At 38.7% G+C, this 14,078-nt stretch overlaps 1 protein-coding gene and 1 long non-coding RNA gene across 4 annotated transcripts; one reads left to right on the top strand and one right to left on the bottom strand.

Moving 5' to 3' along the window:
- Nucleotides 1-361: 361 nt before the first annotated feature.
- LOC128020175 (uncharacterized) lies at nt 362-5,904 on the bottom strand. The gene is made up of 2 exons (XR_008185299.1): nt 4,341-5,904; nt 362-3,096 (listed from the first exon to the last, which is right to left on the bottom strand). It is a non-coding gene; the product is annotated as an uncharacterized LOC128020175 (long non-coding RNA).
- mstnb (myostatin b) lies at nt 3,050-9,855 on the top strand. Of its 3 annotated transcripts, XM_052606861.1 has the most exons (5): nt 3,999-4,049; nt 5,572-5,611; nt 6,610-6,888; nt 7,567-7,937; nt 8,555-9,855. In XM_052606861.1, the coding sequence occupies exons 1-5, from the start codon at nt 3,999-4,001 to the stop codon at nt 8,933-8,935; spliced, it is 1,122 nt and encodes a 373-aa protein (XP_052462821.1). In that variant the 3' UTR covers nt 8,936-9,855. The 3 variants fall into 3 exon arrangements, with proteins under 3 accessions (XP_052462820.1, XP_052462821.1, XP_052462819.1); XM_052606860.1 differs by lacking the exons at nt 3,999-4,049; nt 5,572-5,611 and adding an exon at nt 3,050-3,122 and having other exon boundaries at nt 6,568-6,888; XM_052606859.1 differs by lacking the exons at nt 3,999-4,049; nt 5,572-5,611 and having other exon boundaries at nt 6,424-6,888.
- Nucleotides 9,856-14,078: the final 4,223 nt, after the last annotated feature.

Below are 14,078 nucleotides of genomic sequence, written 5' to 3'. Positions count from 1 at the left end.
AATTGACTGACAGATTGAATAGCATGCATGGCAACAGATCATTTAATCTACTTATCAGTTTTATTCGTTAAAGCATTGCTCAAACTTAAGGTTAGGGATCTAAACAAGCACCTAACTGCAAGAAGTAAAGTCAGGCAAGCGATCTGCGTATTGTGCTACAGTATGGACATGAATAATATCTCAAATCATGACATTTAACGGAGAGCTTTGCTATTCATTTTCATAACAAACAGCATTTTTCTCTTAGTGGTTAATAAAATGACATTCAAATTCCCATACACTTGCACAGAAGGAAAAGTCCTATTTTAAGTGTCATGATAAATATGAAACGGAAGACACTGAAAGAAGGCAACAGTTGAGGTATTGACAAAGGCCATGGTTGGTTTATTGGTGTAGCAGTGTTTTTCCCTTTTCTTTAAATTACAGAACTGAGATTGCTCAGACTACAGGTAAATCACTTATGTCTGAAATATACACTGATATATATGAAATACAACAATTTTGGTCAGAATCATCAGCAACTCATCAAACATCTGTGAGAGGACTGGAGATCCTAGGAGAAATCAGCTTGACAGTACACGCTGGTACAAAAATAGTCTGAGATTGCGGTTTATTTACACTGGTTTTGCACTTTTTTGTTCTAGGTAATTACAAACGTTTGGCCTACGAATGGAAGCCTATGAGAGTAATGAACACCAGTGACTCATGTGCTGATAGGTCCTTTAGATGTTGAGATATTCTGAGGTTCTACTCTGAGCACATAACATAGTGTGCTGAAAGGCCTCATAAAATACAACTTTAAGTCCTTCTTTCATATCTTAAGATTTCACTATGCATTTATGACTTTCTATGCAGAAGTATAATGGTCAAAGTGCAGTTCTTGCCTAATTGTCTTTGTAACAGGCCATAACAGTGACTACCCATGTCATCTGTGGCCTAGGTTCTGGAAGTAGTTTTCTCATTTGTTTTCTCCATAGGTATTCGGAAAAATTCTTCAGTTAAGAGTTTAAAGCCATTAAAAAAAAAAAACAGCTTCATTAGCCTTTGATTGATGATATTAAATAAATATTAAAAAATAAATATAAGTATAAAATAAAGTTAATTGCAAAACATTCTGATATGCATGAATATAGAAATTATTTGAGAAATCTGATGCTCTATGGGAAAGGGTGACCTTTAAAATTAAGTATTTCTTTTTAGTAGTTATGTGATAGAGATTATATCATCTCTTAACCACATCAATGCTCATGGTAGGTCTGTCTTAAAAGATTTATGCATTACCACTAACAATCTATTTCTCTATGGATAAAACAAATGTGACTTTTCCTTCCAGAACCCCACTGTTGCACTGTATTGTGCTGGAGATCATTAAAGGGAGTATATATGTCTACCTGACAGCATGGCACAAGACCCAGAAGTGCCAATATCACATCAATAAAAAGCATTGGTGAGCAGCTGTTGAGACACTATTAGAAGAGTTATTGTGCTTGCATTAAGAATCATTAAGGACATTGGCATATTTGCTCCCCTGTCTGAATTTTGTCTTTAAGTGAGGGGTTTGGCAACCTGGTAGCGCTAAGTTTGTTTTTATAATGTCTTGGTCTTTAAGAATTGTATATCTGAGCTCCACAGAAGAAAATCTTCTATTAACAAAATAGTTTAATGGCTTAATTTGGGAATCCTTCTCTTTTGAATGTATTCTTTCATGGCATCATGTGAATGAAGGATGATTTGTAACCTCTAAATTTAAGAGTCCATGGAATGTATCATGTATAAACAACATCTGGCCATAATATCGACAAGGCTGTTTGTACCCGGAATTACAGTTGACAGAGCTGTCATGTCAAAAAAAAAAAATAGCAGTGAAGTAATGTACACTTATTAATCCATAGAAGCCAGCACTTGCCCCTTAAATAGAAACCATAACCCTGAGCAGGCGTCCTTTAAATGTGCAGTCACATTTACCATTTTTCAAAGATTTTTCACAGGCAAAATCCAGTCCTTTCGATAGGAATCCACGTTTAGGATTTTTTGTATCAAGGTTGAAAGATTTCCCCACACAGATTTTGCTATGGGTTCAAGTAGGTCACTTGAATTCTCAGTGCTGACCAACAAAAATTCTTGGTTTGAAAGTCATCACTACACTATTGCCAATGGACCTTTTTTTGCCAATGAAAATTCACTAATGTGACCAAAACCAATGGATGGATGGAAAGTAAAAAGGAGGTACTGTCTGATGTGCTGAGCCACATGAACATGAAAATATTAAAGGCAAAAAGATGAAGTATGTACTAAACATGGTTGGGATGACTGTGGCCTTTGGACCAATTAAACCACTGGGCTTTAGGGGTAAACAAGAGACGCAGTCTTGTGGTAAAACAGCTCTTAGTTAAGAAAACAGGCCTCTAAATGTTAATTTTAATGTGTAAAAACATAAAATGGCTGAATATTTAATGTGAATCCTTAATGGGTCTATAAAAAATAAAACAGTTTTCAGAGATCAAAAGAATAGCTTCCCAAAATGACATGATGCTCCTCTGGCCTGAAGTTATCTGAAAGCTTTCCTTTACAAACAGGAGGGGTGTAAGCCAGGCCAATCCAGCCTTATTCCATCCAGTTGAAACGTTATGGCACATCACACTCAATGTAGGGGATGTCACTGTACCGGCTGTCCACCTCAGCCCATTGTTGTACTGCCCTGGCCACAATTTCCTCCGAGAGTCTCTGGGCATAGTCCAGCAGCACCGGACTGACCCGTACCGGGTCCTCCATGGAGCCAATCTCTGAGAAAACTAGAACTGCTTTCTCTCCTTGCTCTGCTGGCTTGCCATCCACTTTCTCCGATGAGCTGGAGTTCTGAGTGGAGTCGCGGTGCTTGGATTTCATGCATCCCATGATATAAATAATGTAGCATTGGTTGGAAAGCAGTGAGGGGAAGAGATGCAAAGATGGTGAGATACCAAGGTTATATTCCCTTGTTAAGCAGTTTATAGGGTTTTATGATGTATGGATAAGAAGCTAGGGCGTATTTCTGTACAAAGTGTGGTTGAGACACTCCAGATGGTCAGCCATGATGTACAGCCACCTCACACTTCCCTGTGTGAAGAAAATGAATGGTTAATGTGAGTTATTTCATCTTCGCCTGGCTAAATATATATTTTCAAGATGACTTTTTATTCAGTGTCTTGACAACTTTGTCCATGACAATTTTAATGACAAAATCTTCACAGGAATGAGGATTTACTTTTGAGGCAATATAAAGAAAAATGTGCTTTAATAGGTTAAAGCATGTAGTTTTAAAGAATCGGTTAAAAAATGCACTGGATGTTTATGCAAACAAATAACTCCATCATCACACAGATAATATGCTACTGTTCACTGTGGATTTTTTATTTATAAGTGTTTTTTTTTTTTTTTTTTTTTTTTCCAGTTCAGATTCAGACATAAAAAGCGAAAATATAATTTCTATTCACATTAAACAATGCTACATATCTACTTGAAGAAAATAATGTTTGTGTTAATAAAATACCTTAAAAACAAAACTATATTATAATTATGTAGCCTATAGCAAATGCATATATCAAACGTGATTGTAACGTTTTACAAGTAAAATTTCGGCAAAATTTAAATCTGCTTTTACCTCATCATTGACATCAGTTAACACTAAAATGCTCTTCAATCAGATTCACTCCGAATCGGATTCAGTTGGCTGGGGTGTTTTAAACTGGAGAACCGCTCGGAATAATTCAGTTCTTTCTTCGAACAAATCGTTCAGATCGATTTTGTGAACTGGTTCAACCTACTCGTTCAAATGATCCGACTCAAAAGAACGATTCGGGCGTCGCTATTAGAATATTTGTCTCGTGCTGTCTCCACAAACGCTGCATCTGAGGACAGCTAATCCTAACTAACAGACTTCTCCTCACAAAAAAAAAAAATCCTTTTTCTGCAGATACCAACATCTAGAATTTGGAATATACCACGTTTAGAATATAAATATGTTTATTCTGTGGATTCTAAATCTACAAGCTCTTTTGGGCGCTAAAATAGTTAATATTTTAACAATAATATTATTAGGCTACTCTCGGCAATATTCTCTTCGTCTGATACGCGAACCCATTGTAGGCTTTAATGCACAGCAGCCAAAGACAGCCGACAGCCACTGTCTGGAAATCTTTTTTTCGAGTAAATTCCATGGTCTCATTTGTGTCAATAAACCCTCAAGGTCAAGACAAATGCTTTTCCTGGTTTTATAGAATGCTCTATTATCTGTTTTATATATATGTGATATTAAAAGTGCAGATTCTAATGATATAATCAATGTGGGTAACGGTACATACCTTTTCGGACTGCAGGCTGCGAGCGTCAATATTATGGATATTAAAATCATTAAATCCAAATCGGAGTGCGTTCTTTAAAATGAAAACTGGCATAAATGCACAGTATTAACAGACAGAAGCTTCCTCCTCTATACCAGACTCGGTTACTCCACAGGAGAGTAAGAACGCATGGTGATGAACTTGCTCTTGTGGGGTAAATCGGGTCAGAATTCAGCATGTGCGTCCGGAGTCCACATAGACTGATAACGTTTCAGTTTCATTGCAAAGACAGGACAGCGAAGCCGCTCAACAGCGCATTAATCCGTGTTGTTTTTGCATTTCTCTCTGTCTGTTCAGTCATGGCCATCTATATGACTGAATTTGAAGCTGGGAAATTCTTTCCGTTTCTATTCACGGGCATACTTAGTCTGTGCTATCCTTGCTTCAATGTTTGTTTGTAAACTGGGTAAAATAGGTTACTGCAACGCACGCAGACACAGGTTGCGCCTCGCTGTGTTTTTAAATACAATATCGCCACCTAGTGGAAGGACTGCTTTCACTAATACTATAGATAAAGATTTCTAACAGAGGGGTTTCCCAAACTTTTTCATGACAGACCACCCTAGAGATGAACAATCTCTATTATATGAAAAATAAACGCTTTTTTTTGGTCATACAGCATATAGAAAGAGAATAGGCTATTTCTAGGTCACACAAATGTGATTCAATAGTTAATTCCGTGAAGGTTTCGTCAGACTCTTAAATTTGTGAGTTCGGCATGCATACCAAAAAATGTTAATTGAATTTTCAAAAATATTTTTTTCCTGTTGAAACACATTTACATTTCATAAATATACCGCAATAACCAGCAATTTTAGGAAGCGTGTTACATTAAAAACCATCAAACAAACAAGCACGATAATTACAGACTAGATCATTTTATATCATGTTAGGTATTATCCTAAGTCCATTGGAACTTAATAAAGGAAGATATCTTCGATTCTTCCTTTTTTATCTTCACAATATATGACTGAACTGAACCGAAGATATAAGTGATGGGATAATGCCCTTTCGTCAGCTCATTATCACTAAATGTTCCCAGACTCCAAGTTGTCTTGTATGGCCTTGAAAAAGTTGACTGCACATTATCCTGCTGCTTCCTTCCGTCTCCTTGCCAAATAAATAAATGGACATGAAACATTGATTTGAGGTGAAATTATGTTATTATGTAAGAAGGAAAACAGTGGAGTAGCGGAGTTTGACATGCACAACAGCTGGCCAATCAGAATCAAGCATTCCAGAGCACCATAATAATGGACATTTTAATCAGGATTTATTTTCTTGCCATAATCCAACACTACAACTTCTAATGTATACTAGAAGTTGCATATTATAATTTTATTTTTTATTATATATTTCTTTATTATTTTTCCATGTTTACTATCTTTATATGTATATTCTTTACTGATAACTGTGCAAAAACTAGAAGGTCAGGGACATACCTCAACTGCGTTACACAATGTATTCCACAAGATGGCGCAATGTATCTTACCCACGGTCTTAAAACACGGTCTTAAAACACGGTCCTTGTTGGACAAAGATTAATTGTGATTAATTGATATCATACGTTTAAAACTTTACATATGTAGTTTGAAATGAAATCTCGTTGCATTGACAGAATCAGCATGAATATTATCCAAACACATATCTTTCAAATACTATAGGCTACCACATAAAAGAGGACATAGGAAAAATGAATGCATGAATGTACTGTTAAGATAAAAAAAAAAAATGTTATGATTTCATATGAATAAATGCCACATGTAGCCTTTACATTAGGGTTCAGATGCGTTTGGATAGTGAGTAGCCTAGATGCACGCACTGAAATGGTATACTAAATATGCGTGTTTTTTCATGTGCATAATTTGTTTTCAAGTTCAGCTGATTCCTCCACGACGAGATGTGTCATGCCTCTTTAAGAACTGCGAAAGAAGTCCAGCTCTGTCCATTAGGTTTATTGTTGCCAGCTCAGCCAATCGTTGAATCTTACGACACAATAGAGTGGCCAAAGTTGCAGTATAAAAAGCCTTGTCGAATTTAAGCATGACATCTACTTGTCCGGTGCGTGGTGAGGTTCATTTGCATAGCAAATCAGATCAAACATCGCAAACATCCTTTAGCACGCTTTGGAACATGCATTTTACACAGGTTTTAATTTCTCTAAGTGTATTGATTGCATATGGTTCAGTGGGTCATGGAGATATAACGGCGCCCCAGCAGCCTTCCACAGCCGCGGAGGAAAGCGAGCAGTGCTCCACATGTGAGTTCAGACAACACAGCAAGCTGATGAGACTGCATGCCATCAAGTCCCAAATTCTTAGCAAACTCCGACTCAAACAGGCTCCAAACATCAGCCGGGACGTGGTCAAGCAGCTGTTACCCAAAGCACCGCCTTTGCAGCAACTACTGGATCAGTACGATGTTCTGGGGGATGACAGTAAGGATGGAGCTGTGGAAGACGATGATGAACATATCACCACAGAGACCATTATGACCATGGCCACCGAGCGTAAGGATCATATATTTTAAAGATTAATTCAAATAGATGTATCCTTTTAACAATGGACAAAACATAGGGTAGATATTGGAGAGACCCTTTACGGCTATTGTGCATTAAATGCACAGTTAATGCTAAAATAATTATCGCTTACTGATTTTTTTAAGGCTTTGGTTTGCTCCTTTATCAGCCTTGCTGAACCGATTTTACGCACGCTGAACTTGGAAGCGCAGCAAGGCGCACCAGAGTCGGTCAGAGGAAAATGTTTTCACCTTTACCACACGTGACATTTACAAACTGTAGTTGAACCTTGGTTATATCTCAGGCACTTGTTTTAGGTGAAAAATGCGTATTATCATATATACATTATAAGTAATAGTCAATCCATTAGTTTTTAAATGTATAAATGTTTCCCTCCGCAATGCCGTTTAAGGTATTTTTGATATAAATAACTATATATCTAAACTAAATGTATATAGTCAATACATTTTTTACATAGAACTCTCTGCTATTTGTTTGTAATGTATTGTATTTTGTGGGTGTAGTCAACGTTATTTCTTTAAAACGTAATCTTTCAGTTTATATCAGTGCGCCACATCATGAACCGCTTTAATAATAAAACTGTCACTGAAAACAGCAGATACATAATCATATATACAGTCCCAATAATCGTTCTTTCTCTTTTTTCAGCTGACCCCATCGTTCAAGTAGATCGGAAACCGACGTGTTGTTTTTTCTCCTTCAGTCCGAAGATCCAAGCGAACCGGATCGTAAGAGCGCAGCTGTGGGTTCATCTGAGACCCGCGGAAGAAGCGACCACCGTCTTCTTACAGATATCACGGCTGACGCCCGTCGCGGACGGAGGAAGGCACATACGAATACGATCTTTGAAGATCGATGTGAACGCAGGAGTGATGTCTTGGCAGAGTATAGACGTAAAACAGGTGCTGACGGTGTGGTTAAGACAACCGGAGACCAACTGGGGCATTGAGATAAACGCGTATGACGCGAAGGGAAACGACTTGGCCGTCACCTCAGCTGAGCCCGGAGAGGATGGACTGGTGAGTTCAGCTGTTATTGTTACCAAGTATATGTTTTTGTAAAATATAACCAATTTTAGACAGAGCTTTGCCAACAGTAATTATTGTGAATGGCACTAATGAGAAATTATTTAGATGGTTTTAGTTCTACAATACTTTGTTTTAAATAAATTATATTTTTAGTGAAGTAATATGTCTTATTGAATCTAAAATTACCTTCACCATGTCTAACAAGAAACAAAAAAGTTAACCCTCGTGAAACTTAAATTACCTTACATTTAAACTTACATTTAAGTCGTACTTTACAAAAAAAGATTGATTTTAGTATTTTTATTTAATATAAAGTCCATAAAAAATGTGTTGCAAAAAAAAGGTTTTACATTTATGTTTGCATATTGGTTCTGCTGATATCAGAAATGATCTCATGATTTGCTGGGGGCTGTAACTGCAATTAGAATTGAAAATATCTTTAATGGCACCATTAAGCAATGATAATCATTAAGTGGAATTGGAACCAGAATCATTAGCATACATTAATGGTTGGACAAAGCTACTTTATGGTCAGACCAGGAGTTGGCAAGCGGAAAGCACCAACAGTAAACTGAAAGACTGGCTCTTTGGTTTTCTCTCACTCCCAGCTCCCCTTCATGGAGGTGAAAATTTCCGAGGGCCCAAAGCGAATCCGGAGGGACTCTGGATTGGACTGCGACGAGAATTCATCAGAGTCTCGATGCTGCCGGTACCCTCTCACTGTGGACTTCGAGGACTTCGGCTGGGACTGGATTATTGCTCCAAAACGCTATAAGGCGAATTACTGTTCAGGAGAATGCGACTACATACACCTGCAGAAATATCCCCACACCCATCTGGTGAACAAAGCCAATCCACGAGGCACCGCCGGGCCCTGCTGCACCCCCACCAAGATGTCTCCCATCAACATGCTTTACTTCAACGGCAAAGAGCAGATCATCTACGGCAAGATCCCCTCAATGGTAGTAGACCGCTGTGGCTGCTCGTGAACCAGTGCCCAGACAGGACTCGATCCGTATCACAGACCCGGACATCTGATCACACCATCCACCATCCACTATCAGTGCTTTCCGCAAGACACTGTGCAATAGAAGGACACTCACTCACTCACTCTTCAGCTTTTTGTCATTTTCCTCTAAATCAGTATCTCTGCTACAGGAGTCCAATGTTACATGGATGTACTAAAGGAATGCCATGCTGGCTGGACTTGGGAATGGACACTTTTGAAATGGACGACATTCTCTGCTTTAATTCATGTTTTCACCTTGTTCACAATACTCTCATTAGGATGCGCAGACAACATTGTATTATGCAACCACGCCAAAATACAATCATTTAGATCTTTGCCGTAACAGCTGTAACAGGTGCGCTTATTTAAGAAGATATAAACAGAGAGGGACTCTTGAACATTGAACAGAGCTTGAATACAGATATCTGACGCAAACTTCCATATTGCAATAAACACACCGATCCAATTGTTAATTGTATCTTTTATCCACTACTCATCTGTCGAACAGCCCTACACACTTGAAGTATTATTGAGATTGTTATTAGGGGACAGAAAGACTTGAAGCAGAGGTGCTGTGAATGCTGTCTACACATTGAAAATGTGTTCGAGACAGAGACATCGGAACTGTAAGAATGAATGTTAACATCACGCGAACACCCTGTCTTCAAACCAAACAGTTTGCACTATGGCAGACCAATAGAAAGAATTGGTTGCTACAAATGTTGTAAAAACTGATTTTGATATGTTTGCTAATTGTATTGTATACTTGCCATTGTTTCCATTAACGGTTGCCTTTTTTTAAACCACGGTTAGTACATGTATATGAACACAAAATAGCAAAAAAAGTGTACAATATAAATCTATGTATCTGTTCAAACCAATAAAGGTGCTTGCTTTATATGTTTAACTCAGTTATTTCAAATTGTTCAGAAAAAGGATTAAAACTGCACTGAGTTTTGAATGTTTGGAAACACGCAGTTCTGTAGGTACAATCAAAATCATTTGATAAAATGTGTCACAATGAGCCATATTGGCTGTGATCAGATAGTTAAATGGGAAAGTCATTCCATGTCGTGTCTTTTTCTAAGCAAAGGTGAATGTGGGGCACTGTCCAAACTGTGTTAAGAGGTTCCTTTTTGGATTGATTTTACTATCATTTGACCTTTTCATTCGCTTTCCCCCATAATGGCAGCGAGCTGCAGTGTTACATAAGCCCAAATGAACAAATCGTCCCTCGGAATAGTTCAGTGTGAGCATGCAGTAGAGTTTTCTAAAAAGACTTGTGCAGAAATGTTTTGACAGCACGGCTAATTAGACCAAGGCTTATTGGAGCCCTTACTTCCGTCCAGAAGAGGGCGAACTCAGCACTGCCGAGATCTGCTTCCTTTCCTGCTGTGAGTTGGACAGATGCCATGGAAACCAGGTGGGAACTGCTCTAAAATGAACAGAGGGCTGTGGGAGATTAAAAGTCCCTGAGCAATAACATTTCCTTCCACATTTGGGTTGAGATAATGTGCCATGGATTCACGATCAGTTGCCACATACAATTAAACTTGGTTTCTGAAAAGCCCAAACCACTCACATGAATGCTCTTGAAACTATCGATAAGCGTTTTAACATCTGAATGTGCACCGATAATCAGGTGCATCCCTTCGTAATTCATCCTGTTGTACATGCAGGAGCGTCCGTGCTATGAATCACGCTCAGGAGAATGATTGATTTGTTTTCTTGTGCATCTGACTTGCAGCACCGTCCTTTGTGCCAGGTAACGGCAAGTGTATGATAAACAGGAACAGTAATGGTTTCCCCGAGTTGTTATATCTGTCACACGGGAAACGTTTTCCGTGTCTCCGTGGCTTGACGGCTGCCAGCACATTCCCAGGTTGACAGGAGAGGAAGTGACTGTGAGAAAATGGGAAGGCAGCGTGGCTCCTCCAGGGACAGGAGACTCCGGGGGGAAACACATAGCTCATCTCAGTCACCAGGATTCCCCATATCCGTATGAGCTGCAGGGGAGCCGGGTAGAGCTGCATGTGCTCGGACAGGAGGGAAGCACCGTGTACAAGGGGGAAGAGGGACAGCTGCCAGGTGTGGTCAAACATCTGCATCTTCACACTAACATACAGTCTCTGGAACAGCTGGAGAAACGCTTGCTTTTGAGTGATGAGTTAAAGGTACGCGCTGCCACGAGGCATCAGGTCGAAAATTGATGGCGAGGCTGCAGACAGGTGGCAGATGATACATGTTGTGCTGTTGACATCTCACCTGGTCTGCTGCTGTGGTAAACATGAGCTGTACTATTACCTGTCTGCCAAAAAACAATCAAATCATGTCAATTCGACTTCTTAAGTCATTCAGGTTTTGAACGAGACCATTGGGAATTGTACGATTATTTGCTCGAAAGATTCCAACTGCATTTCCTTATAAATATATAAATTAAAATGTATGTTTGTTTGTTTATGCTGGTCCAGTAGATTTATACATGCCTTGTTTATATCATGTGGCTTCACCACAAAACATAATAAATAATAATATAAAAATAATAATTCAAGTTTGGGGTGAGTCATTTTTTTTTAAAGAAATTAATGTTTTCATGAATCAAGGAAGCATCAAATTCATCAAAAGTGACAGTAGACATTTATAATGTTACAAAAGATATTTAAAATAAATGCTCTTCTTTTTTAAAAAAAAAATAATTGATTTCTGACAGATCACATGACAGTGACACTGATGGCTGCTGAAATAAATTAAATTTTTAAATATATTCAAATAGATTGGTTTTAAATTCATGACTATTATTGATCAAATATATGCAGTCTTGGAGAGCACAAGAGGCAAAAAAAAAAGGAAAAGTACTGTAATTTGGTTGGAAGGTAAAATCATACAATGATCACTAAATATAATTCTCAGTGACAATTAATTACCATCAACTGGCCCAAAACTGAAGCTTATTGTTGAGCTCTGCACTCATCTTTCCTAATTCAGTCAACACCAGGTCCACTCAACAGGCACAATCGAAAATACCTTTAATTTAATGATTAATCTAACGTTTTGCTATGCAATAATCACCTCAGTTTCCAAGGGAGGTGTGATTCAGTTCCACTGAACCTGTGCTCTCATCTGAAGAAAGCAATGAAAAGCAATAAAAGACATGGGCCTCGGGCAGATGGGTGCAGATGTGCAGCCACTGACGGCTGGTTGTCAGCGCCCCTGATGGATTTATCCAGCGCATCCACACTGGGCCCTGCCTTCAACACCACTTGTTTTTTCACTTAGCTGAGAAATCGACATCCGTCTCTCCCAAAACTCTATTGACCCTTGTGGAATCAACATTTGATTAATTACATCGTAAAGCTTCCGGACGTCGAGGACGGGAATGTGTCCTGTTTTAGCAATGTGTAACTCAAGATCACATTTGGGCTGGAATGAGTCATTCAGCAAGTTTTGTCCATAAGTCTAAGTTCATTTACAAGGCACCCTAATGACTCAAGTGGAAAAGGTCTGTGGCAGTAAACCATATGCCCCCAGGAGACCAATGACTGACAGTGATGGAGGATAGATGCTCCTCTGAGGAGACTGCGAGATGTCTGGTTCATTTGGAAAAATGGAAACATGTCCCCTTCTGTGTCATCACAACGCCTGTCAGACAGCTGGATATTCAGGAATCTGAGGTGTTTTGTCATATGGAGAAACAGTTTTGCATTGTTTTGCAATCAAGGTAATAATGTCTGTATCTTGTTCATATAAAATATTGCTCATTGAAAACTTATACGAATAAGAATATACGAGTCTGGCTATCTATCTATCTATCTACACTGAACAAAATTTTAAAAACGCAACACTTTTGTTTTTGCCCCCATTTTTCATGAGCTGAATTCAAAGATCTAAGACATGTTCTATGCACACAAAAGACCTATTCCTAGGTAATCCATCCACCTCACAGGTGTGTATCAAGATGCTGATTAGACAGCATGATTATTGCACAGGTGTGCCTTAGGTTGGCCACAATAAAAGGCCACTCTAAAATGTGATTGCAGTAAATCACCATAACCAACTTGAGTGGGCAAATGCTCACATTTGATGGCATCTGGAACTTTGGAAAGGTGTTATCTTTACAGATGAATCCCAGTTTTCAATGTACAGGGCAGATGGAAGACAGCGTGTATGTATGATATACAGTTACGAGATCCTGAGGCCCATTGTTGTGCCATTCATCCACGACCATCACCTCTTGTGGCAGCATAATAATGCACAGCCCCATGTTGCGAGGATCTGTACACAATTCCTGGAAGTTGAAAACATCCCAGTTCTTGCATGGCCAGCATACTCACCGGACATGTGTAATTGCATTAATCATGCTGTCTAATCAGGATCTTGATATGCCACACCTGTGAGGTGGATGGATTATCTCGGCAAAGGAGAAGCAGAGGTAATCTCCATTCCCACACTTAGCATAAATCCAACACTTATGAAATCTCTAAGGACATGAAAACCACAGTTGGTCATTATACAGTGAATACTGCCAAGCATCACAAGCCATAGTGAGCATTAAGGTGGACAGTATGTAATCCACCAATTAAGACAGCAGCAAGACTGCACATTTAAAAGAGTGGATCACCATATGGAGACATGCTTAATACTAGTTAAGAATACAACAAAATGGGTCATTATTCAACTCCATATAGAGCTATGTTTCCTACAAAAAATTCTAAGCAGATTGTGATTTCAGCTTTCAAGCAGAATGAAAATATCCACCCATGGACGTCTGTCTTCTGAGCCACAATGTTTCTTAACCTTCGACCCCTGTTGCAGAGGCACTGGAATGGCATTTGGCACGCTCTCTGACCACAATGTGCAGTCCATCTCATGCCAGAGACCGTCCTACAGTACACTGCTTCCAACAGTGCCAGCTGCACGCTCTTTAATCAATGAATGCCATTTGACGGCTAACTGTATACATTATGAAATTACAGCAGGTTTTGCTGATTTGCACTTTGATTGTTTGAGAAACATTTGAATCTGAATAAACCTTTAAAAGCTGAAAAAAAATATATGAAAATAAATTTAACATTAATATTGTGTGAATTAGTCATATATAAACCTAGAAAGGGGATTGTCCTACC

Source organism: Carassius gibelio, chromosome A9 (assembly GCF_023724105.1).
Source record: "Carassius gibelio isolate Cgi1373 ecotype wild population from Czech Republic chromosome A9, carGib1.2-hapl.c, whole genome shotgun sequence".
NCBI lineage: Eukaryota > Metazoa > Chordata > Actinopteri > Cypriniformes > Cyprinidae > Carassius > Carassius gibelio.
Note: the sequence above shows the minus strand (reverse complement) of the source record. Positions and strands in the feature narration are given on the sequence as shown.

Bases quoted from the DNA above. Each gene is read 5' to 3' on its own strand.
- mstnb (XM_052606859.1), top strand. From the start codon at position 6,513: ATGCATTTTACACAGGTTTTAATTTCTCTAAGTGTATTGATTGCATAT. The intron at 6,889-7,566 runs GTAAGGATCATA...CTCTTTTTTCAG, and splicing joins TATGACCATGGCCACCGAGC to CTGACCCCATCGTTCAAGTA. The intron at 7,938-8,554 runs GTGAGTTCAGCT...TCTCACTCCCAG, and splicing joins AGCCCGGAGAGGATGGACTG to CTCCCCTTCATGGAGGTGAA.